We start from the raw sequence: 27,592 nt of genomic DNA, 5'->3' as shown, positions 1-27,592 counted from the left end.
ATCTCAAAAACAACAGTCTGCTTACTCTGCTGGTTATTTTTTATTGAAATGACTGAATGTCTTTGTGCTTCTATTATGTTCTGTTCTGAGGTTAGTCTCTGGGTCTCCTATCTTTCAAAACATCTAATTTTGGCATATCTTGGCTTTTATATTTATTTAACATGTTTGATTAAGCATGCTACCTGTATGATAGAGGTGAGACAGAATTTTCTTTGATAAATTTAAATTAGATAAACTCACAACATTCCTTTCAAGCTAAACCACCCTCTTCTACTGTTTGAGATTGGGTGAAACAAGACCTTATGGCAAGGACACAACAGCCCTGAACCTGTCAGCTACTGCAAATAGTGTGTCTGGCTGTAGCAAATGATCTAGATCACACTGTCAGTCAGGTGGCCTGTGGTGTGGTCCATAGAGTAGCTAGATTCAGAAACAGAACTTTCTGAACAGTCAAGAAATTTTTGCTGTACTTTTCATACAGGCTAACTTAGATCTTTCAGCAGATGCTATCTATGTTCTGGTATATAAATCAGTTGACAGGTGAACATTTACCCCAGGCCAAATAGCACAAGTGAATATAATAATTATATATTCCCACCGTTTTTTAAAAAATCAAGAAGTTAGATGTTGTCTTTAATGTAATTGTCTTTTTATGATAGCAAGCATTTTTATTTCAGCTCATAAAAATAAGCAAGTTCAGGCAACAAGCATGTGTGTCACTTGTTTAATTTCTCCATGCCAGGCTGCTGAAGACCTGAAATAGCATCACCAGCCAACTGCTCAAGACCCACGAAAGCAAGAACCTCAACAAATGAGCAAATGTGAACAATGTAGAATTTTTTCTCTTACAGCATTATTTTAAAAAATCTGGTAACTAGTATGAATTGAAATCTGACTAGTTAGCATAAGCATAAAGTACATGTAGAACAGAACATAACATGGAAACAGAGTTTTCCTGGTTTGTATAGATTAAACATAATGATTTCTGAATACCAAAAATTGCCACAAGACTATATTCTTAGCTATTATTAGTGTACAAGCCATTGGTGTTCTGTTCAGGAAAATTTCCCCTGTGCCTATGTGTTCTAAAGTTTCCCTGCTTTCTCTTCTAATAATTTCAGTGTACCTAGTTTAATGTGGAAATCTTTGATCCACTTGCACTTGAGCTTTGTACAAGGAGATAAGAAAAGGTCTATTTTCATTCTTCTGCATGCTGACTGCCAGTTGGACCAACACCATCTGTTAAAGAAGCTGTTCTTTTTCCATTGAATGTTTTCAACTCCTTTGTCAAAAATCAAGTGACCATATTATGAGGGTTTATTTCTGGATCTTCTATTCTGTTCCATTGATCAACCTGCCTATCTCTGAACCAGTACCAAGTGGTTTTTAACACAATTGCATCGTAATATAGCTTGAGGTCATGGATGGTGATTCCTGCAGATGTTTTCTTGTTGTTGAGAATAGATTTTGATATTCTAGGTTTTTTGTTATTCCAGATGAATTTACAAATTGCCCTTTTCAACTCTATGAAGAATTGAGTTGAAATTTTGATGGGGATTGCATTGAATCTGTAGATTCCTTTTGTTAAGATGGCCATTATTATGATGCTGATTCTTCCAATCCATGATCATGGGACATATTTCCACCTTCTGAGATCTTCAATTTCCTTCTTCAGAGATTTGAAGTTCTTGTCATACAGGTTCTTCACTTGCTTTGTTAGAGTCACACCAAGGTATTTCTTATTGTTTGTGACTATTGTGAAGAGTGTCTTTTTCTTAATTTCTTTCTCAGCATGTTTGTCTTTTGAGTAGAGGAAGGCTACTGAATTGATTGAGTTAATTTTATATCCAGTCACTTTGCTGAAGTTGTTTATCAGCTGTAAAAGTTCTCTGGTGGAGTTGGGGTCACTTAAGTATATTATTATGTCATCTGCAAATAGTGATATTTTTACTTCTTCTCTTCTGATTTTATACCTTTGATTTCGTTTTGCTGTTTAATTGCCCCGGCCAGGATTTTCAGTAGTATGTTGAATAGGTAGGGGGAGAGTGAGCAGCCTTGCCTAGTCCCTGATTTTAGTGGGATTGCTTTAAGTTTCTCACTGTTAAGTTTGATGTTGGCTATTGGTTTGCTGTATATTGCTTTTATTATGTTTAGGTATGGGTCTTGGATTCCTGTTCTTTCCAAGAGTTTTAACATGAAGGGGTATTAAATTTTGTCAAATGCTTTCTCAGCATCTAGTGAGATGACCATGTGGTTTTTTTCTTTGAGTTTGTTTATATGGTGGATTATGCTGATAGATTTGTGTATATTAAACCATCCCTGCATCCCAGGGATGAAGCCTACTTGATCATGGTGAATGATTGTTTTGATGTGTTCTTGGATTCAGTTTGGAAGATTTTATTGAGTGTTTTTGCATCAATGTTCATAAGGGAGATTGGTCTGAAGTTCTCTTTCCTTGTAGGGTCTTTCTGTGGTTTAGGAATGAGGGTTATTGTGGCTTCGAAAAATGAGTTGGGTAGTATTCCATCTGACTCTATTTTGTGGAATAGTATGGAGAGTATTGGTATTAGGTCATCAAAAATGTCTGATAGAATTCTGCACTGAACCCATCTGGTTCTGGGCTTTTTTTGGTTGGGAGGCTTTTGATGACTGCTTCTATTTCTTTAGGTGTTATGGGATTATTCAGATGGTTTATCTGATCCTGGTTTAACTTTAGTATCTGGTATCTGTCTGGGAATTCATCCATTTTTTCCCAGACTTTTTAGCTTTGTTGAGTATAGGCTTTTGTAGAAGGATCTGATGATTTCTTGAGTTTTCTCAGTTTCAGTTATTATATCTCCACTTTTATTTCTGATTTTGTTAATTTGGTTACTCCCTCTTTTCCCTCTAGTTAGTCTGGCTAAGGGTTTATCAATTTTGTTAATTTTCTCAAAGAACCAGCTCTTGGTTTTGTTGATTCTTTGAATGGTTCTTTTTATTTATATTTAGTTAATTTCTTCTCTGAATTTGATTATTTCTTGCTGTCTACTCCTCTTGGGTGTATCTGCTTCTCTTTGTTCTAGAGCTTTTAATTGTGCTGTCAAGTTGCTAGTGTATGTTCTCTTCAGTTTCTTTTTGGAAGCACTTCAGAGCTATGATTTTTTTTCTTAGTACTGCTTTCATTGCATCCCATAGGTTTGGGTATGTTGTGGTTTCATTTTCATTAAATTCTAGAAAATCCTTAATTTCTTTTATTATTTCTTTTTGACTATGATATCGTTGAGTAGAACATTGTTCAGCTTCCATGTGTATATGAGTTTTTTGTTGTTTTTGTTGTTATTAAAGAGTAGCCTTAGTCCATGGTGATCTGATAGGATGCATGGGAGTATGTCAATCTTCTTATATCTACTGAGACTTGTTTTTTGACCGTTGACTTGTTTTTTGGTTAATTTTGGAGAAGATGCTGTGAGGTGCTGAGAAGAAGGTGTATTCTTTTATTTTAGGGTGAAATGTTCTGTAGATGTCTATCAATTCCAATTGATTCATTACCTCTGATAGTTTCACCGTGTCCTTGTTCAGTTTCTGTTTCCATGATCTGTCCATTGATGAGAGTGGGATGTTGAAGTCTCCCACTATAATTGTGTGTTGTGCAATGTATGTTTTGGGCTTTAGTAGGGTTTCTTTTATGAATATGGGTGCTCTTATATTTGGAGCATATATGTCAAGGATTGAGAATTTATCCTGATAAATTTTTCCTGTAATGAGTAATAGTGACCTTCCTTATATTTTTTGATAACTTTTGGTTGAAAATCTACTTTATTAGATTTTATAATGGCCACTCCTGCTTGTTTCTTGGGGCTGTTTGCTTAGAAGTTTTTTCCCAGCCTTATACTCTGAGATAGTGTCTGTTTTTAACTCTGAGATGAGTTTCCTGTATGCAGCAAAATGCTGGATTCTTTTTATGTATCCAATCTGATAATTTATGTACCTTTATTGAAGGATTGAGTCTATTTATGTTAACAGATATTAAGGAATAGTGGTTGCTGTTTTCTGCTATTTTTGCTTTTAGAGGTAGAATTATGTCGCGGTGTCTTTCTTGCTTAGTTATTTTCTTGCTTTTTCTAGGATGTAGTTTCCCTCTGTGTGTTGGGTTTTCCATCTATTATTCTTTGTATGGCTGGATTTGTGGTCAGATATTGTGTAAATTTAGTTTTGTCGTGGAATTTTCTGGTCAGGCTTGTTGATGCTTTTAAATGGTGATCTAGAGAGAGGCAGCTGCTAGGATGTGCATTCATATGGAAAAAAAAGTTCAAGTGTACTCCAAAAAGTTCAGTGTATATTTTAAGTTTAATGAAAAGACTACAGACAAACAAAACCAAAGTACACAATCCAGGGAGAGAACGCAATTGGCATCAGAAAGACCTGCACATGAATGCAGAAACATTTGGGACTCTAGAGCTTGCTAAAGTCTACATTTAATTCAGTGTTGATAACAACAAGGCCCAGGAGGACTGGCATTCATTTCATTCATGTATTAAATTATATCTTGATCTTCCCTCTTTATTCATACTGTGGTTGGAAGCTCTACCTGTATTCCAAGATATTAGTACCTGGCTAAATTAAAGAGTTCAGACCTATATTAAGAACAATCTGGCAAACATTGACTCAAGCTTTCTTTATAATCAGTAGAAATTTCCACAGCTAAATTAATCATTGAGTTTTTTCCCCTTGATTGAAGAAATAATATGGAGTATTTTAACTCCTTTTTCATCTATTGATTTAAATCGCTTGCTTGGAAGCCTTTCAATCTTTTGTGGCCCATTAAGGAAAAATCCATAAATTTGTGTTTAATGTATACATAGTCCACTTCAATTTGGAGCCATGAGATGGTCCATCTTGTTTAAAAATGGGAATTAAAAGAACTGCTTTTCATCATTTCCAATTACAGATCTATTGGCTTGCTAGACATCCCACACATAATTGATACTCTTTTCTCTCTGATAAATGGCAAAGCTTAAATTTTCAGACCAATAAGTTATATAAACTGCAGCTATACTTTATATTTTGCTTCCACATCTTGTATTTTATTACATTGTAGAGAACTGAACTGGGACCGACATGGCTTTGTTTACAGTTCTCTTTGATTTCTTCATTAGCCTTTTTATCCAGAAACAAGAATCTATTATGACCTAAGTTTTTCAACATAATATAAGTCTTCTACTTGGAGATGGTGATGATGGTTAATTAGCCTGGACCCAAGAGTTAGTCACTAGCATTGGTAATTTGACAGATAAGGGTATTAAGATGTACACTATACACTTAAATTTATAATTCAAGATAATGATATTTTCTTTAAGGGAGCTAATTGTTCAACTGTGTTTTGTATTAAAAAAAGAAATGAAAATATGTTTAACCCAAAATCAGATGTTGTGTTAATATCATATTATCATATTATATATATTATATCATTATTGTTATTAACAATTTAGACAATTGGATCTCCTATTTGATACCTGGCAGTATAGAGGAGTGGTTCTCATCTGTGTGTTTCAACCACTTTGGTGGTCACATATCAGATGTTCTACATATCAGATATTTATATTATGATTCATAACAGTTTCAAAATTACAGTTATGTAATACCATGTGTAGCTGACTGGCCTAAAGAACTGAGATTTCCTTTCTCAGTCAACACCGTTTTCCACTGGGTTGCATCTCTTTTCAGGCAAATTTCCTCTCTGCTGGAAATTTCTATCAACAGTTTAAAACTCCATTAGTAAAACAAACCCAAAACAAGTCCAGAAAAATTGCTAATGGCAAAATTGTTTTTGTCTTTCTGGGCTCCTTTATATGTCTCAGAGTTGAAGCTTCTACATAGCTCTCTCTGACTTGGCATTCCCAAGATCAGGCTGAGCTTGAATTCTTTTCTGAATCTCACCTTGGATAGAGAGCAAGGAGTTTCTGCACTAAGAGGAAACATTGTTAGCAAGAGCGAGTGATTAGTGGCCAACGAGAGAACAAAATTTCTCTGCTCACTCAGACTATCAGAGAGTAATACGGATTCCTTTTTCCAAAGATGCTGTAGAATTTGCCCGTGGATTAAATGATATTGCGGGGGAGCATGTAAGCCATAGTTTAAGCTCATTAAAATGTCTTCTATAGCATCTGCTGGATCTTTCTGCTGTTAGTCTGCACAGAATGGTGCCTACAAAAGTGACTTGCACTGGCACTGTGGACTTCCTTTTCATACTTCACTCTGTTTCATTCTTCCCATTTTTAGATTTTCTGGGGTAAAAGGCCACCATGAGAGACTTGGGCTTTTCTCAATACCTTGTGCTGTTATCTTTGAATGATGTTATTTTTGAGCTAGATCAAGATTTTCTTACTTCCATTGCTAGAACAAGATTTAATTTCATGGATTTCTCCAGTCATGCTTTCTAGCCTTCCAAGGTTGGAATGTTTTACTTTACTCTTACTTTTTAGTTTTTGTTCTCTCTTTCCTTCAGTCTTATCTCCGAATTCCCCTAATTTCCCACTACAAATTCTGACTGTGTCCCTTTTGTAAATTCCATATATTTTGTGACAAAGTTGAAAGATACCAGTTTTGTGCAAATTTCATTTCATACAGTAACAAAAGACCACAGAAAAGGTTTGGGTGCGGTGATGTCTTTCTTGACAGGATTTGTTTTGTGTTCTAGTTTTAGATGAAGGTGTTGTGAAACACTACAGAATAAGAAGGTTGGATGAAGGTGGCTTTTTCCTCACTAGGAGGAAAGCATTTTCAACCTTGAATGAATTTGTGAACTACTACACCACAACAAGTGATGGGCTGTGTGTCAAGCTGGAGAAGCCGTGCTTAAAGGTGAAAGTATTTCAGCTGCGTTCTAGTTAATTCAAGTTAACACTTTCTTCTCAGACATTCAAGAATTTGTCATTTGCTGTCAGTTCATAGACAAACACAATCATTTGGTTACTTAGGGCAGGAATCGGGAAACTATTATAGCCAGTACTATCCCATGTTCATTTTAAAAGAAAGTTTGTTTGTTTTATTAATTATTTTGTAGGAGACACACTGATTCCTTTACTATCTTTAGTTATTTAGTGCCATTATATTAGATAAGAAGTTCTCAACCTGTGGGTTATGACTCTTTTTTGAGTGGAGGTTGAATGACCTTTGCACAGGGGTCATCACTTAAGACCATAGGAAAACACAGCTATGATTCATACATTACAATTCATAACAGTAGCAACATCAGTTTTGAAGTAGCACAAAAATAATTTTATGGTTGGGGTTCAACACAATATGAGAAACTATATTAAACAGTCATAGCTTTGCATTAGGAAGCTTGAGGACCACTGTATTTGAGTTTTTATAGCTGCAATAGAGACATAATATATTCAGTAAACAGGACAATGTGTTTTACTACCCATAGTGCTCCAGTGATCAAACAGTCAGAAGCAACCTAGGATGAAAGATTTATTTTGTCTGTACACCTGTGCAGAACATCATGGTGCCAGGAGCTTATAGATGAACATGTTCATGGCCGTCTGGAAGTATGTACAAAGGAGAAAAAAGAAGGGAACCACAGGAGAGATACAGCTCTGAGGAAACACCTCACTACTCCCCATCAGACCCTCTCCTTCCTTTAAGCATGCCTAGGAAGGCCATCATACACAAGCACCAAGTATTCATCCCTTGATTATACTGGAGCACTTGTGACTTAATCAGTTTTGGAAATGACACAAGAGATGTACCTAGAAGATTGCTTACCTAATTTCCTAGGTTCGTGGTACTCCTCTTTCCTAATGCTGTGACACTTTAATACATTCTTCATGTTGTGGTGACCTCCAACCATAAAATTATTTTCACTGTACTTCACAATTGTAATTCTGCTATTGTTATGAATACTAGTGTAAATATTCTGGGACTCAGAGGTTTGCCGTAGGGGTCCTAATTCACAGGTTGAGAACCACTGTCTTAGGTGTGTCTCAGTCCAATCAAGTTGACTATTCAAATAACTGTTACACTGCTCTGGTATATACCTGGCCTTGACAGTTTTACTTATGGAATGGGACCTAGTCCATGCCTGAAAGTTGTTTATTAATTGAGGTAAGTGAGTGAATATAAAAAAAAGAAAAATGACAAAATGGATTTGAAGATTGATGGTTTCATTTTGCAAAGAAATGTGATGCATATAATAAATAGAACACCCAAGGTGTGTAGGAAAGACTTAGGATGGAGGGAGCTTTTTCTAGTTCAGAGTCACACAAAGAGGATCCAGCAAGGCAGGAGGCAGAGCGAAGTTCCTGCAGATTCCTGTGAAGATATCACCGAGGGCTCGCGGGGTAGATGGACACAGAGCCGGAACACATGAGAGAGGATTGGTGTAAAGACTTAACAGTACAGATTTTAATTTACTGTGCTTGGTATTAAGAATCAACATTTTCTTTAAAAAGTAAAGACCACTTTTTGATCACAATGTTATATATGTGAGTGTTTGCATGTGCAATTAAGTACTTTAGTGTGCATATAGATGTCAGAGAGCAGCTGTGTGCAGTTATAGCTCTCCTAACTCACGTAGATTCCAGAAATCAAACTAACATCATCAGACTCACATAGGTATCTTCGTCCTCTAAGCTAGTGCCACCTTATTTCTAACAAGTATTCTCCTTTTTCTTTAAAACAGATCCAGGTACCAACCCCTTTTGATTTGTCATATAAAACTGTGGACCAGTGGGAGATAGATCGCAACTCCATCCAGCTTCTGAAGCGATTGGGATCTGGTCAATTTGGAGAAGTTTGGGAAGGTCTGTGGAATAATACCACTTCAGTGGCTGTAAAAACGTTAAAGCCAGGTATGAGAATGTCAAAGGCTAAATGGCATACATCAGTTTCCTTTTTATTACAGATTGCCGTCGTAAGTGCCATAGACTTCATAGGACAGCCAGTGCTGGCAGCAAGCAGATGTTGCCATCATTCTACCCTAGGTCACTATAAACTACAGACAGTGTTTAAAACAGGAAGGCAAGGGCATAGTCTCATTCTAGTGAAGCTTAAAGCAACTTCAGTTCTGTCTTTTGAAACATTAGAATTCCATCTTCCTTTGTAATTTACTGACAAAACATACGTTACCAATCAAATGCAGGGGCTGGAGATATTGCTCAGTTGGTAAAATACTTAGTGTACATGTGTGGGGACCATACTTTGACCCCTCTCCCCAGCACCCATGTGAAAAGCCAAGTATAGCAGCATACCTGAAATCCCAGCGCTGAAACAGTAGGACCCAGTATTGATGAATCTTTGAACTCAAGTCACCAAGGGACTTTGTTTAAAAAAATGAGGTGGAGAGTGATGAGAAAGACACTTGATGTTGACCTCTGACTTACACACACACACACACATGCATGCATATGCACATACACACAATCAGATAACAAGCTAGTATTATTCAAGGAATAGCATTCGTTATTAAAGATGAGCTGTCCATGATTAAGATAGTAGCAATGCTAAGGCAACTTTAGCAAAGTTATTATAAAGATGAAATTAGGTCATTGGCAGAGATGCTTTGCATTATTCCTGGTTCAGAGTCAGCCATAAAAATGTATATTGTTATTGTTATTATACTGTTAACAAATGCCAGTGCTTTTGACCCATATTTGTCATTGTTGAATTATACCTATGGAAGCACAGTGTGAGTCTCTAGCCATCTCATATCTACCTCTAATAACACTGCAAGGGTTGAAAACTACTGGATACACTATTTTTAGTCCAGAGAGAAGCCACCTGGTGACTGGAGTTAAGAATTTAGCATTTTTTAGACATTAGCATATATAGCACTATGTTTCGCAAACTCCGTGTTATGGCAGTTTTGGGAATTCCAAGGAATTGCTAAGAGGAGCTGAGGGACATTGGAAGGAACGTCTTGAATATGACACGAAGTTGCTGTGTTTAAGTAGCACAGAGTTTCAGCTTCTGATAGTGTTGTATTATTTTTCTTTTCACCATATTTGTGAATCATTTTGATATATCCTTTGACAATTCCATACATGTGTACATGTGTATAATGTATTTTTAAAATCATTTAAACATACATCATCATGCTTTCATTTCCCCCATTACTCCAGTTGAACTGCTTCTACTTCCTACAAGTATCTCCCTACTTTGGTTTTTTTTTTCTTGTTTGTTTTATGATGATGATGATGATGATGATGATGATGATGATGATGATGATGATGATGATGATGATGAAGAAGAAGAACTAAGTTTAATCCAGGTTGCTTGCAAAGTATGGATAGGGGTGATATTCCCTGAAACATGGGAAATTTACCAGTGGCTACAACACTGGAGAAAATGATTCTCTCTGTGTGTCAGAAGCCATTAATTATCAGTAGCTTTTCAGGAAGGGGTGGAGCTTCATGACACCCTTCTACATCCATAATAGAATATTACGATTGGCAATTGACAAACACAGTTGTGAGCAGTCTTCTACAGGCAACCACATTTGCCTTGGGTTTGTGCATGCAGCAAACATCCAGAAGATAGTGTCTCACAAGATTCTTGCCTCTCCTGCACTCCTTTATTACTTTCTACTCTTCCTTCTTGTCCCTTCTAGATAGTCCCCTGAGCCTTGGTGTAAAGAGTGATAATACATGTTCTATTTAGGTGTGAATTCTCACTAGTCACTTTTTCTTAGTACTTTAATATTTTATGGGTCTTTATGTTAGCTTCTGCTCACCACATAAAGAAGCATCTCTGACTATAGCCATGAGCAGGACTAATCTAGAGATATAAGCATAAATATCTAGAAAGCCACTCAACAACGTGTTGATTCAGTAAGACAAGAGTCATAGGTTTATATTCCAAGTTCCCAGTTCAAGAATAGATATCATCCCATGTACAGGGCCTCAAATCCCATGATAAACCATCTGGTTATCACCATAATAGTCTTGCTACTATTGCCCTAGTGAAAACAACTTTCTATGTTAGTACAATATGAGGTTCTGACCACCTCATATCTAACTCTAATAGTGCTGCAAGGATCATAACTACTAATTTGACTGCATCTTACCTGGTGGGTCAATATTCTAGAATGTGGAGTCTACAGCTGAGCAAGATTGAGAATGGTTCTCGTCCCTAGCAGCCTGCACAATATCCTCTCCCCAAACTGTGAGAGCTATGGAGTGGAGAGAAAGCTTTCAGCTTACTTCCAGTTTGATTTCCCTATGCCAAGTTTTGATGATTTCTATAATCAAATGTGAAATCCACACAAAAAATCAACCCAGACTAGGTCATGAGAGATGGCAACACTTGATCTGATTGCAACATTTGAGGAGTTATGCAGTACTCAATTCTGATTGTGCTACTTTACAAAGTACTTTCCTTTCTCCTGTATTATCTTCTCTGATAGCTATTAGTTTCTAAGGAAAATAACTTACAGTTGTTTGGATCTAACTTGACAATCAAATGATGGGTTAAATGTTGATTGTGGCATGGGGCATTGTGAAGAAAACCAGCTGAGACATTAGGGGTGCTAGGGACTGAAAATGTTGGGATATTGTAATGTAACAGGTCAGAGCAAGAAGTCTGGGATAAGATGAATCTGAGGTCAAACTTGGCTCCATCTCTTTGCCTCTGGATAGTTTATTAAAATTTCTGTATTTACTCATTGAGATGTGAGAATCATAACAGTTTCCCATTGCTAGAATCTTATGAGGACAGATTTGACGAGTGGCCACAAAAGTTCTTAATGCCAGAAGTTCTTAATAGTGTTAGTTTCCGTCTCCAGGCAGAGCTCTTAATCACAGGCATGATTATACAGGAATTCTGTTCCAGCATCCATGTCTGCTGGGTGAAACATTAGAGAGACAGTTATATGTGGCTAGATGCTACCCAATGACTGCCAGGGAGGACAATCTGTTCCAGCATTGATTGGTTCATAGTCACCATGCAATGCACTTCTAAATGCTAATTTTTTGACAACTGAACTGAAACATTGCTCTCTAAGGAAGGCGTTCTGGAGGTCAAAAGGGAACAACAACAAAAAATGTCATATTTCTTATGCCAAAAATGCCATGATAGTTTACTCCCCAACAGGAATAATTATTATTGATTTACAGTGTAATAGCAGCAAACATATTTGGTGATTGGTTAAATGTCTTCACTTTACTGGGGCCATTAATCAATCTTAGCAGCTATTTATTCCCTAGCAGACTACCACACAATAAAGATGAGCCTAAAATCAACTCCCACAGTAGCTTTGACAGTCAAAAGTTAATATTTTATGCTGCATTAGCTGGCTTGAGATAAAGACTGCTTTCCTCTGGTCAGCTATAGGCCTGGCCATGAAAGTTCTAAGTAACCCTACAAGGGTTCCCATGGTGCTTCAACCTCAGCTATATAGATAGTCTGGCATGGGAATTGTCTATGTGTCCTGTAGAACTTGTCATTCCAACCTTCATGAATCAGACATATTTTTTAAATCTTTTTTTTCACTTGAGGAGAGGGTCATACTATATCTATATTTGATACAGGCTATTTTTAACCACTGAGAATAAAATGTGATTTGTTGTATCTCTTTTATTCCCACCTACATTTTTCTACTATGATTCTAAATTTGAATCTTTTTTTGACCAGTGGTAATGCTGACACTGAGAGAGATCAGAAATAGCTTCCTTAATAAAATATTGCCAAATATTAAAAGAAAAAAAATGTATATGTCTAAACTTACAAATACAAGCCAATTGGCAATGTTAAAAAAAGAGAAGAGAATAGCTTTAGTTCTTTTCCTCTTTACAGCCTTGTCTTTTTCCCCAGCCAACAAACCCCACAATTAATGTGTTTGGTTTCCCTAATTAGTCAGAGTATGTAAAATTACTACTACTACTACTACTACTGCAGCTACCACCACCACCACTACCATCAACAACAGTAGCAATTAGTGGGTCTAAGTGTGCTATGTACTGCTATTATCCCAAAGTTTAGAGAGATCTGTCAACCTGCTCAAGACTCTAAAGAGAGCCAGTAGTATAACTGCAATTGTTTTAAAATTCAACTTTGAGCCTGGAGGCTGAACTTATAGGCTTTGCAAGGGTAGACTATTTGACTACTTAGTGTAAAATAACATCACATTGACAAACAAGTGACAGTGCAGCCCTTACAGTGTCGAAATGTATCTAAGTCTGAGTTTCCATGTCAACCATGAAGTCTTTGTTTGGAGCAGATGATGAATGGAATGATGTTCTGAGTGAATATCAAGATATGATCAATCATGGTAATATTTTTGGAACATTATATACTAAAAATAAGAGACTTAAAATTACTGTTGAAATGTAAATTCCAGGCATCTTTTCTTTTCCTTTTTCTTTGATATGTTGCGTATGAGTTAGAGTTTATTTAAAGTTAGACTATCAATTAAAATCAATCTGTTAATGGGTTTTCAAAGTAGGCTTCAGAGCCTCAAATGTTTAGGAATATGATGGAGAAACTTGATTGATAATGTAGAAGAAAAGGTCAGATACAAATTTGACATTGAATATATAAAATGGTGAAGCACACAGTTAGCTTTTGGAATGTTCCTAAATATTTCTTAGTTGGCTTATACCCTATATTTCTACAAACTCAAGGAAAGAAATATGGCAAAGTTATAGGTTTAAGGTTCCTTTCTGCTGTTCCCAGAGTGGGCACATGGACAGGGCAAAAGTCAGTCTTCTCTGGATCTAAAACCAAGATCTCTGGCTGGAATAATTAAACATTCTCTGTCTGCCTGCATTTGTGTTAATGGGCGCTCTCTCCTTTTGTGGAGATGCCTCTCTCCTATCATCAGTTACACTGTCAGTGTCTTTCTGTTTTCTCATTTGTCATCCAGGCCTGAACCACTTGTTCTTCATCTACCCATCATAGCACATAAACTGCATAGCCCTGACACAATGGCGTACGTCGTAATTAGGTTGCCTTGGCTGAACTGATTTCATTCTTTGATAACGCTGAAGATTTGTGGCACTGATGCTCTTCGATTATTGAGAGGCAGCAGGCAATCTTGGTGCTTCCCACCAGGCTGCTGTAGGGATAGGAATGCCTCAGTGACATAAAGTGATTTCCTCCTCTTCTTGTTTCAGGTTCAATGGATCCAAATGACTTCCTGAGGGAGGCTCAGATAATGAAGAGCCTGAGACACCCAAAGCTCATCCAGCTCTACGCTGTTTGCACTTTAGAAGATCCAATTTATATTATTACAGAGTTGATGAGACATGGAAGTTTGCAAGAATATCTCCAAAGTAAGCTGAAGATTTAATAAAAGGAGGAATTCAGTTTAGCTAGTCCCATAAATATAAATTTAGCAGGCCTCCTATAACCCAAGAGATGTTTGCGATGTGTGTATCTCTAAGAATGAATGTGGTAACGTTGACCAGCTCAACTACTGTTCACTGGAATATGTTCTCTGTTCCCAAATGAGCAGAAATATTTATGTAGTGAACGATCTAATTGTTCACATTAGACATATTAGAGCACTTAAATGTAGTATGAGAAGTAGGTGAGTGGCTATCTTGTGTGTTTCCTTCACCAGCTAATTGAACATTATTAGTCATGAACAAATATTTTCTGTGGAGTGGGCTCTATGGACCTAGAATACTTTAAAGAAAGATTTTTAAAAAGGTATCCTTGGCTTTGTTTTTAAGTTTTTATACACACACGTGTGTGTGTGTGTGTGTGTGTGTGTGTGTGTGTGTGTGTATTACTTGAAGCTACTTCTATGGCTAGTCAAACTTAAGAATTTCAGATAAAAAGCAGAAATATAATATTGTTGTATTCCTGCATTTGATTCTGACGTCACAGTAAGGGCTCTGCAATATTTATCACAAAGGAATAATTCAAAAAAATACTAAGCAGTGAGACAAGATGCTCAGTGTTGAGATAAAGTATCAGGAGAATAATTTGTACTTGACAAATAGAGATTCCCTCTGAGGTTTTCACTACCAGAGCCAGGCTGATAGACCTTCCAGCAGGTGAGAACAGTGGGGGAAGGGTTTAGGACAAGGAGAGCAGTCTTTGCTTTTGAAGGGGACTTGTGACTCTGGTAATTCTAAATTGCAAAACAGAAAAAGAATGAGACAAAGATGTGTCCTACATAGTGCTGTGAAGAGCTGAAGTGTGCTTAGCTCCTTTGCATGTGGTCACCAAATTTAGCAGCCTCAAAATAGTGACCCTCCACAGAAGAGTAAGCTTCATCCACTGACACTTCCTATTTTATTCCAGGGCAAAGCAGAAAAAAAGTTTCTGTCATATCTAATAAAGTACTTTGCAAATGTCACTTATAACAGCCACATTATGTAGAACTGTGATTCCCAATATTTAGGCCTATCATGAGCACTGAAACAATTGATTTCTCTCACTTGTCTTTGGGTTTTCTCAGTCTAATTTCCATCTTCAAATTTCTCAGCAACTGATAGCTCTTCCATCTAAGATGCTTTCCTAATGTAATTCATTGTATTGTTAATTTCATCTATTCACAGTGTTTACTCCTATCCTCTTTAGTGTTCTTGAACATATTTATCATTGTTATTTCTAAGCCATTGTCCTGTGTATCATCTAAGTTGTTTTCCCAGAGAACATTAGCAATCTGGAAATACTAATTTTTGGAGAAGATGTATCATTAGATTTTCTTATATATTTTTGTAAAGAGCCTAGGCATCTGGAGTTAGGTTGTTGGTAGTGATTTATGGTATGTTTATTTGTCCCACTTGTGTAGAGTGGCTGTCTTTGTTTGCTGCCACTTGTCTGATTGTGGGCCAGCTGAATGGTGTTCAAGATTCAGTCCTGGGGCCACTCAGGTGTCAACGTACAAATGAGGTATCTGAAGTAGTGTAAGCTTAGCTAGGCAGGCCTAAGTGAAGATTCTGATGATAGCAACAGACCTTTTAAAGAGTTAACAGGTGCTTGCTACCCATTCTCAGCAGTCCGTGGAAGGCTCTGCCTGTAGATGAGACTGGGCTCTGCTTACTTCTCAGTTCCTGAGAGTCTGCACAGACATTTCCATCTGAGTACTTGGTTGGATAGGAAGAATAGGAAACTGTTGGTTTCAGTGCTTGAGCATCCTCTGATGCACAGGGCTGTGTACTAATACCTGGTGACTAACTGAATATTTAAGCCAAGATCACCTATAAACTAATAAAATTGGGATTTGGAGGCAACTCGTTTTGAGATTGAGGTAGGAGCAGGAAAAGACGTAGTTGGTACATCAAAAACCTCCAACTTTGAGAATGTACTTGGCATGTTGATGCACTTTTCTCAGGGATACAAACTTTCTGGAATAGGCCACAGGGTGCATATTCACTAAGACCTTCATCTTCAAAAATACATCACAGACAGAGGAATGATGTACTTATATTTATTACATCTAATTCTTTATCAACAAAGAGGTAATTAATCTCAAAAGGATTCTGCTACCTGTATGTAGCCCATTAGATCACATGACACTATGTTAAGAGAGTCTTCAGTGGTAGGATGTAATAAATTTCATTCTGAAGATACAAACTGCTGCAGTTCGGTGAACTTTGCAGTAGCTTTGGTGCATGGTGGTCGTAGAAGTCCTGTGACGTTAAGTGGTTCTTAGGCCAGTGAGCTCTTCAGAATAACAAAGCTTACTTTCCAGTCCTCTCATATTAGGCCTGTTGGTGAACACCTTCCATACCCTTTATAGTAGGATTGTAATGTAAAACATATTTGAAAGAATATAGACTTCTTTTTCTATATAAAACCTTTTATACTCTCTAATCTTAGCTAATTTGCTTTGGTAACAACTTCAAAATGTAGAAGCCCATTACAGTACTTTAGCATTGAGAATATTTGATGACAAACATACATTACTGAAATTTATTATTTTTTACATTTATACCAATTTTATTAAATATACTTTTTGAGAAAAAAATCTTAAAGTACCAAATTTCATGTCAATTGGGTATATTAATAGAGATAATGATGCAAGAAATAAAAGATTTAAATAATTTAGAAAGAGGTTAAAGACATGCTTACATGTTCATGTGAGAAAACAGGAATCAACATGTAAAAGGCAGAGAAATCATCTTGTGGAAGAATATATTTTAGAATTCCACATTTTACGTGCTTTTTTTTTTTAAAAAAAGAATGTCTAAACACATGGATTCCTCATTCTCAACATGAATGTTTAATCAAAAAGGTAAAGATGTAAACTATGTGTTCACACCATGATGAAGTGACCACATTTCTGCTGCATGGCAGTGCTATTGAGACAGAGGAAGACGGAGAAGCAGATAAAACTCAGGGAAATGCTATCTTGCACTCACTCTGTCTAAGCAATGCAAGCCTTAAACAAACATGGACAGTTTACACAGAGCTATAAAAATAAAATATGCTGGATGTTAGTTCTACATTGCTTCCTACGGAAGATATTTGAGAAGCATACTCTAAGTTATGCAAGTTTCTTTATGGAACAAACAGGATAATACTGTTGTGAGTGGGATGTCCTTTCCAATGTTAGGCTGCAAGCATGTAAGAGGAGTCAGGTCAAAAGCAAATATTGCTCATCTATAATTAATATTTGTAAAAGAATCTTTACGTATTGAATACCTACAAATTGAAAAAATGCTATATTTCACTAGCAAAATAAAGACTTAATTGCTCACTTATTGACCCTTTAATATATAGCCTTTAAGAAAACTGTTGTAATTAAATGAATATAATGGAATACGTGTACCTACACACAAATTTCACTAATAACATCTTACCGAAACTTAAAAGAAAGTAAGTATCAGTATTTTTTTTTTTTTTTTTTTTTGCTTAGTGAATACTTACAAATATCAAACATTGATGTACCCTTTAAGGAGTAGCAAACACTTTCTGTTTTGATACATTATGTCCTGACACATAGTTTATGATTTTCATGCAAAGTTTGCTTAAGAGGACTGAAGCAGGGAGGTATATTATTTTCATTAATGTCCCCTTTAGTCAAATATAACTGCATAGCAGTTGCTCTTCAGAAACATGGGATGTCACTGGTGTGAGCTTAAGAGTCACAGAAAAGGCATGTCTAGGCAGATAGCACAGACTAGCTTTTAAGAAAGCATAGCATTTCAGTTTCAAACATGCCTGAATTAGAATCTTTGTCCTACAGCCAGTTCCTATGGGTAGTCAGAAGCCCAGTGAAGTAGAAATAATAGAAAACAACAGTTCACATATTGGTCTGTGCATTAAATTGGGTGATTAATTGAAGATCAAATATATGAGCTAGCAATAGGAGGGGGCACATATTTCTTTAAAAGAGAGAAAATGCTTTAGTACTTACAATTTAGAAGGTGTTTTTCTAGATTACTAACACATGAACTTAACTAATTTTACCATTAGGCAAACAAATATTTTCATTTTAAATTTACTGGAAAAGGTTAGCAACTCATTTAAGGTGCATGTCCTTAAATCTGAGACTATGTTTCTGCTTTAATGCCACCTATAGTACTGACATTGTTTTCCTAGCCTTTGTCAGTTGTCTGTTGTTAATCTAAAAATTTGATATGTCTGTTGCTGTAGTTGGTGTGCTGGCTAATTTTTGTTGTTGTTGTTGTTGTTTCTTTTTTTTCCTTTTTTAAATTAGATACTCTTTTACATTTCAAATGCTGTCCCCTCCCTCCTTCTTTCCCCCCTTCCCCTCATTGTTTCCACTTGTCTCCACAGAGGTCCATCCTCTCACAATAACAATCTCCACCTCAGTGACTTGGCATTCCCGTAATTTAGGAAAATGCACTCTCACTGGACCAAAGGCTTCTTCCCACATTGATGCCAGACATTACTATCATCTGCTACATATGCAGCTGGAGCCATGGGTCTCTCCATGTGTGTTCAGTGGTTGGTGTTTTAGTCCATGAGAGTTGTGGGGGGGTTGTTTGGGGAATAAGGTTGTTCTTCCCATGAGGTTGCATCTGCTTTCAGCTTCTCAGACCTTTCTTCAGCTCCTTCATTGAGGTTCTTGTGCTCAGTCCAATGGTGAGCTGCAAGCATGCTCAGCTGTATCTGTATGACTCTGCAGAGCCCCTGAGGAGGCATCCATATCTGGTTCCTGCCAGTAAGTACTCCTTGGCATCAGCAATAGTGCTTGGGTTTGGTGGCTTTATATGGAGTGGATCTCAGGTGAGGCAGCCTCTGAATGATCTTTGCTTCAGTCCCTGCTTCTCTATTTGACCTTATATTTCCTCCTAAGAGTGTTTTGCTCTCCCTTATAAGAAGGACTGAGGCATCCACATTTTGGCCTTCAAATTATTTATTTTTTTTAGCTTCATAAGATCTATGAATTGTTTCTTGGGTATTCAGAACTTTCTGGGACTAGTATTCACGTATCAGTGAGTGCATACCACGTGTGTGTGCATTCTTTGGTGACTAGATTGCCTCACTCAAGATGATAGTTTCTAGTTCCATGCATTTGCTTAGAAATTTCATAAAGCTGTTGTTTCTAATAGCTGAGTAGTACTCCATTGTGTAAATATACCATTATTTCTGTAACCATTACTCTGTTGAAGGATGTCTGAGTTCTTTCCAGCTTCTGGCTATTATATATAAGGCTGTCATAAACATGATAGGGCACGTGTCCTTGTTATATGTTAGAGCGTCTTTTGGGTATATGCCCAAGAGTGCAATAGCTGGGTTGTCAGGTAGTACTCTGTCCAATTTTCTGAGGAGCTACTGAACTGATTTCCAGAGTAGATGTCCCAGCTTGCAATTCCACCAACAATGGAGGAGTGTTCCTTTTTCTCCACATCCTGGTCAGTATCTGCTGTCACCTGAATTTTTGATCTTAGCAATTTTGATTGGTGTGAGGTAGAATCTTAGGGTTCTTTTGATTTGTATTTTCCTAATGACTAGGAATGTTGAACATTTCTTTAGGTGCTTCTCGATCATTTGGTATTCCTCAGTTTAGAATTCTGTCTTTAGCTCTGTACCCAATTTTTAATAGGGTTATTTCGTTCTCTGAAGTCTAACTTCTTGAGTTCTTTATATATATTGGATACTAGCCCTCTATCAGATGTAGAATTGGTAAAGATCCTTTCCCAATTTCTTGGCTGCTGTTTTGTCTTCTTGACAGTATCTGTAGCCTTACAGAAGCTTTGCAATTTCATGAGGTCCCATTTGTTGATTCTTGATCTTAGCGCATAAGCCATTGGTGTTCTGTTCAGGAAATTTCCTTTGTGCCTATGTGTCCTAAGCTCTTCCCCACTTTCTCTTACAATACTTTCAGCGTACCTGGTTTTATGTGGAGGTCTTTGCTCCACTACAGCTTTAGATTTGTACAAGAAAATAAGAATGGATTGATTTGCTTTCTTTGCATGCTGACTTCCAGTTGAACCAGCACCATTTGCTGAAGAGGCTGTCCTTTGTCCATTGAATGTTTTTAGCTCCTTTGTCAAATTCAAGTGACCTAAGGTGTGTGGGGTCATTTCTAGGTCTTCAACTTTGTTCCATTGATCTCCCTTTCTGTCTCTGTAACAAGACCACATGGTTTTTATCTGTGATGCTTGATCTGTAATATTTCTTGAGGTCAGGGATGCTGATTTTCACAGAAGTTCTTTTATTTTTGAGAATAGTTTTCATTATCCTGGGTTTTTTGTTATTCCAAATGAATTTGAAAATTGCTCTTTCGAACTCTATGAAGAATTGAGTTGGAATTTTGATGGGGATTGCATTGAATCTGTAGCTTGCTTTCAGCAAGATAGTCATTTTAAAATGTTGATCCTACCAATCCATGAGCATGGGAGATCTTTCCATCTTCTGATATCTTCTTCAATTTCCTTATTCAGAGATTTGAAGTTCTTGTCATAGATATTATTCACATGCTTAGTTAGGGTCCCACCAAGGTATTTTGTATTGTTTGTGACTATTGTAAAGGGTGTCTTTTCCCAAATTTCCTTCTCAGCATGTTTATCATTTTAGTAGAGGAAGGCTACTGATTTGATTGAGTTAATTTTATAACCAGCCACTTTGCTGTAGTTCTTTATCAGCTGTAAGAGTTCTCTGGTGGAATTTTTGGGTTACTTAAGTATACTATCATGTCATCTGCAAATAGTTATAATTTGACTTCTTCCTTTTTGACTTGTATCTCTTTGACTTCTTCTTGCTAAGTTCTCTGGCTAGGACTTCCAGTACTAGATTTAATAGGTAGGAAGAAAGTCAGCCGCCTGATCTAGTCTCTGTTTTACTGTGATTCTTTCAAGTTTCTCACCATTCAGTTTCTTGTTGGCTACTGGGTTTTTTATATTCTTTTACTATGTTTAAGTATGAGCCCTGAATTTCTGATCTTTTCGAAACTTTTAACATGAAGGGGTATTGAATTTTGTCAAGTGCTTTCTTAGCATCTAGTGAGATGATCTTGTGGTTTTTATCTTTGAGTTCGTTTATATGGTGGATTACATTGATGGATTTCTGTATGTTGAACTATCTCTGTATCCCAGGGGTGAAGCCTACTTGATCATGGAGAATGATCATTTTGATGTGTTCTTAGATTCTGTTTCACAAATTTTATTGAGTATTTCTGCATTGATGTCCATAAGGGAAATTGGTCTAAATTTTTCTTTCTTTGTAGGATCTTTGTGTGGTTTAGATATGAGTGTAATTGTGTCTTTGAAGAATGAGTTGGATAGTGATCCTTCTGTTTCTATTTTGTGGAATAGTTTGGAGAGTATTGGTATTAGGTCATCAATGGATGTCTGATAGAATTCTGCAATGAACCCATCTGGTTCTGAAATTTTTTCAGTTTGGAGGTTTTTGATGACTGTTTCTAGGTTTTGGTGTTATGGGACTGTTTAGATGGTTTATTTGATCCTGGTTTAACTTTGGTACCTGGTATCTGTTTAGAAAATGTCCATTTCCTATAGATTTTCCAGTATTGTTGAGTATAAGCTTTTGTAGTAGGATCTGATGATTTCTTAAATTTCCTCATTTTCTGTTGTTATTTCTCCCCTTTCATTTCTGATTTTATTAATTTGAATACTCTCTGTGCCCTCTAGTTAGTCTGGCTAAGGGTTTATCGATCTTGCTGATTTTCTCAAAGAACCATCTCCTATTCTTGTTGATTTTTTGTATAGTTATTTTTGTTTCTATTTGGTTGATTTAAGCTCTGAATTTGATTATTTCCTGTTGTCTATTCCTCTTTTGAGTATCTGCTCCTTTTATGTTTAGAGCTTTCATGTGTGCTGTCAAGCTACTAGTATATGCTCTCTCCGGTTTTCTTTTCCTCCTTCTCCTTTTTCTTCTCCTCCCACTCCTCCTCCTTCTTCTTTTTTGGAGGCACTCAGAGCTATAAGTTTTCCTGTTAGTTTTTCATTGCATCCCATAAGTTTAGGTATGTTGTTCCTTCATTTTCATTAAATTTTAAAAAATCCCTAATTTCTTTCTTTATTTCTTCCTTGACTATGTTATTCTTGAGTAGAACATTGTTCAGTTTTTTATGTTAATGTGGGGTTTTTGTTTTTTGTTTTTGTCATTTAAGACCACCAGCCTTAGTCCATGGTGATCTCATTAAATGCATGGGAGTACTTCAGTATTTATACCTGTTGAGGTCTGTTTTGTGACCGACTATATGGTCAGTTTTGGAGAAGGTACCATGAGGTGCTGAGAATAAGGTATATTCTTTTGTTTTAGGATGAACTGTGCTATAAATGTCTGTTAAATCCATTTGGTTCTCAACCTTTGCTAATTTTTCTGTGTTTCTGCTTAGTTTCTGTTTCTGTGATCTGTCCATTGATAAAAGTGCGGTGTTATAGTCTCCCACTAATATTGTGTTGGTGCAACACCTACCTACACACACACTCACACACACACACACACACACACACACACACATATCACCTATATATATATATATATATATATATATATATATATATATATATATACATATCATTAGGCAATTAAAATTGCTTTACTTTTGCACAGGTGTAATGATAATATTAACATATGGGATCTATTGGGCTCTTCTTGGGTACCTGGCATTGTGTCAAGTGCTTTACATGTGTTAATTTATTTGAAATTTTTTTTAACGATGGATACTCTTAGATAATTTCTGTTATCACTATGTAGATGGAGACACTCAAGCACAGGGCTATTAATCGTATTGCTCAAATTCACAAAACAATATAAAGAATAGCCTTAATCTCAAGTCTGATACTCTGATGTTATTGTAATCTTCCTAACTCATGTGCTATAGCTTCCTCTGATGTCAGGGCTTGTTTCTAAGCATAATGACTATATGAACTACTATTTGATTTAGGAAGTCAAGGAGAACAGGAGTTTACACTTTTGTGAAATAACCCCAGTGTTCTAGATCTCTGAATATAATTGCCAACAGTATAGTAGTTTAACCTAAAGATTACATAAAACTTCAGTGTTTCCAAAGGTAGCACTATCTGCTTCTACTAATGATCAAACCTATCATACTATGTAAATTTCTCTACCTAGCTACATAGAATGAGCCATTTAAGGTATGTCTGTGCCTAGAGATATGCTCTGAGAATATTAAGCCAAGAGGGAAATTAAAAATGCAGTATGCATGTGACTATAAATGTAATGTATATATTTGATAAGTGGTGTAACCTTAAAAATTTGTCCATGACCTCATTTTAAAGAAAAATCTGAAGAAAGAATCAAAATTTTTCTTTGGTTGAGCCAGATTGTAAGATCTCTGTCTCTGTATCTCTCTGTTTTCCTCTGTCTGTCTGCCTCTCTCTCTCTCTCTCTCTCGCTCTCTCTCTCTCTCTCTCTCTCTCTCTCTCTCTCTCTCTCTCTCTGTGTGTGTGTGTGTGTGTGTGTGTGTGTCTGCCTCTCTCTCATTCTCTCTCCTTCCCTATCCACCCCCCGTGTGTGTGTGTTTGTGTTAGAGGTTAACATTGAGTAATTTCCTCCATAACTGTTTGCTTTATCATCTGGGATAGAGTCTGTTGCTCAGTGACTGGTGAGACTGACTAGCCATGAAGCTCTGGGGTCTTCTTGTCTCTGCCTCCACAGTACTGGGATTACAGGCACATATTACGGTGAACAGAATTTTTAAAGGTGCTGAGGATCTAAAATTCAGGTTTTCATCACTGAGCCATCTCCATATGCTGGAAATACTTAAAAAAGACAGATGTCCCCCAATTGACAGTTTCCATGAGGAGTCACGTCAATGGTGTGTGATTCTGAAAACAAACAGACTAGCACATGTGTTGAGATGCTGGGATGCTTTTGCCATATTCTTTGTAGATTGGTATCATAATACATATGATTGATTTATCAGATTTCTTAGAATTCGTTTTGTTAGTTCAATATTCTTTCTCTCTCTTTTAGATGATGGTGGATCAAAAATTCATTTGATTCAACAGGTAGACATGGCAGCACAGGTGGCTTCTGGAATGGCCTATTTGGAGTCCCAGAACTATATCCACAGAGATCTGGCTGCGAGAAATGTCCTTGTCGGTGAACATAATATCTATAAAGTAGCAGATTTTGGACTTGCAAGAGTTTTTAAGGTAGATTTAATTTTGTTTTAATTAGTTCTTACACTAGGTTAAACAGCAAAAAGGTTAATACAATGATACGTTTATGAGCATTATTTAAAACTATTTCTCAGCTAGGTGTGGTACCAAACATGTAGAGTCCCAATGCTCAAGAGGGTGAGGCACGAGGATTTGGGGTTTGAGGTCAGTTTGAACCCCAGTAAGCTCTTGTCTCCAAATAATTTCAGTAAGAGTAACAAAGCCACACACACAAAAGAAACAAATAAAACTTTCACATTGTCTATCTATGGTTCATTGATAAAAACAAGTAGTAGTGTAGGATCTTACAGAGTGCCTTTCTACTTATAGGAAGCAGGCAATCAAGAGAAAACAGTGATTATGTAGATGAATAAATATGCAATTACATTTGTAGTTGAATTTGTGTCCTACATGTCAGATGCTACCAGCACCATCCATTTGCTTTCCCACATTCCTCCTACAGAAAGCAGTAGACTGTGTCTAGCTTTGCTCATTTGACAACAGGCTAAGGCTGTGCTACCATGATTCCACAACAATCATCAGCTTTGTGTGTACTTGTATATATGTGGGTATAACAATGTTTTATAATATATGTATACTCTTGTCTGTGTGAGTACATGGAGAGGCCAGAAGTTGATATTGAGATGTCTTTTTCAATCCTTTCTACACCTTGATAAAATGGTTTGAGTAATTCTCTGAAAATTTCATATAATGTATATTGATTATATTTATTACCTCCCACTAACTTCTCTCAGCTCTAGCTCTCACCTCCCTACCCACCCAACTTCTTGTTCTCATATTCATTCTCTCTTTCTCTCCCTCCCCTCCCCTCTCCTCCTTCCCTTCCCCCTTCCCCCTCTCCCTCTCCCTCTCCCTCTCCCTCTCCCTCCTCTCCCTCTCCCTCTCCCTCTCCCTCTCCCTCTGTCTCCTGAGACCAACTTACACCTGCTATAGGGCAAATTTCTCACTGAACCTGTAGTTATCACTTTGGCTAGAATGGCTGGCCAGCATGTCTCCAGGATCCACCTTTATCTTCATCCTTAGTCCCGTGTTACACACATGTATTACATCACCCGACTTTCATGTGGGTGCTGCTGACCTGAACTCATGTTCTCATCTTGCTCAGAATGCACATTGTCCACTGAGCCATCTCTCCAACACGAAACCACTGGGTCTTCATTTATCCATACTCACCCTGTTTTGTAACATTAATCCAAAGAGACTAATAATTATACATCATTTGAGGTGTTTAAATCTGAACTTAAGTTTAGATTTTCACATTGTTCACGAAAAATATGAATGTAGAACATTAAATATAACAGGTAAAGACTCTCCTGTTTTTATTTTATAAATTAATTAGAAAGCCACTATGCTGATAAACTAATTTAAATTATATACATACCACTTTTTGGCATTAACAAGTGCTTTAGATGATAATCAATGCCAGCTTTTCTTTAAAATTATTTATTTTTATTTTATGTATATGTGTTTTCCATGCATTTATGTCTGTGCATTTATGTCACTGCAGAAGCCAGAAAGTACCAGATCTTCAGGAGGTGGAGTTACATATGGTTGGGTGCTACCATTTGGGTGCTGGGGTCAAACCTGTGTTCTTGTCAAGAGCAGCAAATGCTCTTCACTACTGACTTATCTCTCTCGTTTTAATATCAGTCCATAGCTCTTCACTCTGGGAGCAAATAAAACCAGGCATCCTTTGCTTCTCCTCTTTCTTTTTCTTCAGTTTGGAAAGGACTTATGTAAATCTAAGTTATCACAAACTCTCCTGCATATAAAAGAAAGATGCTCCTCAGGCTCTCAAGACACATCTTGCTAATGACCTTTTGCTGGTTTTCCAGTCTTGTATGTTTGGTTTCCAATATTTGATATTATAATGCAAATCAACCTAGGCCATATTGAGTACTGGCCTCAACACTCTCATGAGATACAAGTTACAAATAAACAAGTGCAGTGCAACAAATCAGGATGTTGGCTTGAATCCTTGGTATATTAACAGGTGGATAATGAAGACATCTATGAATCTAAACACGAAATAAAGCTTCCAGTAAAGTGGACTGCACCTGAAGCAATTCGAACTAATAAATTCAGCATTAAGTCTGATGTGTGGTCTTTTGGAATCCTGCTCTATGAAATTATTACTTATGGCAAAATGCCTTACAGCGGTGAGTGATTAATTCAGAAGTGGGCCTTTCTGTTGCAGGTCACTTGTTTCGATGTGACTTTAACTGCTTTGCATAGACTTAGAGGACAGAGTTATGAGGCTGACCATACCATGTGCCTGGAGGAGCCCGATAGATAAAATTTGATGATAATAATTTGCATTAATAAAGTGGTTTATTACTTCTCCTTTGCTCTTGAATTGCAGTCTTACAGATGGGCCTTGCTGCAGGTTTTAGTTTAATGTCTACAACCTGAAATGGTGGGTCTCATGATGGGCTTCATCAAGGGAAATTTTTTTCTTTATAATCCTGAGTTCAGTGTCAACTATATTTTGAAGACTCTGATTATTCACTTTTTTCTGGTTCTATTCTGTATGTCTTAGGTATGACAGGTGCTCAAGTAATTCAGATGTTGAGTCAAAACTACAGACTACCACAGCCATCTAACTGTCCACAGCAATTTTATAGCATCATGCTGGAGTGCTGGAATGCTGAGCCTAAGCAACGGCCCACATTTGAGACCCTGCATTGGAAACTTGAAGACTACTTTGAAACAGACTATTCAGATACAAATAACTTCATAAACTAAACAGCCAGGAAAAAGAAAAAATATATAATGAAGATGTGAAAACATGGGACTCATCAGTCCAGAAACACTGTCTTCTCGACCAACTGTGAAATCAGCTTATTTTGACACATTCAGGTGGTAGGATTAACTCGGCCATGCATTTCATTTCAAAAAGATAATCTGTGTATTTTATTGACTAGGAAACACTGCAGGACAGTATAAGATGATGTGTTATTTTCCCTCACTGCCTGGTAAAATCAATCACACTAAATGAAGTTATGTTTTTTCCTTTTAAGAACTCCTCACGTTTCTATTTATTGTTTGAAATGCCGATCAAGAGAATCAAC

General features: G+C 36.8%; 1 protein-coding gene across 1 annotated transcript in view; it reads left to right on the top strand.

The window, feature by feature from the left end:
* The window catches only part of FRK (fyn related Src family tyrosine kinase), a gene marked incomplete at both ends in the record, with an annotated part of 99,416 nt that extends 72,150 nt beyond the window's left edge, over positions 1-27,266 (top strand). Inside the window, 6 exons of the mRNA XM_080937644.1 lie at positions 6,677-6,840; positions 8,666-8,834; positions 14,094-14,252; positions 24,313-24,494; positions 26,515-26,680; positions 27,061-27,266. Coding sequence (XP_080793770.1) covers positions 6,677-6,840; positions 8,666-8,834; positions 14,094-14,252; positions 24,313-24,494; positions 26,515-26,680; positions 27,061-27,266 — 1,046 coding nt within the window. The remainder of the gene's footprint in view (positions 1-6,676; positions 6,841-8,665; positions 8,835-14,093; positions 14,253-24,312; positions 24,495-26,514; positions 26,681-27,060) is intronic.
* Between the last annotated feature and the right edge of the window lie 326 nt (positions 27,267-27,592).

Source organism: Micromys minutus (assembly GCF_963924665.1).
Source record: "Micromys minutus genome assembly, chromosome: 25".
In the NCBI taxonomy this organism is placed as follows: domain Eukaryota; kingdom Metazoa; phylum Chordata; class Mammalia; order Rodentia; family Muridae; genus Micromys; species Micromys minutus.
The sequence above is the reverse complement of the archived record's forward strand: the minus strand, read 5'-3'. Positions and strand labels throughout refer to the sequence as shown.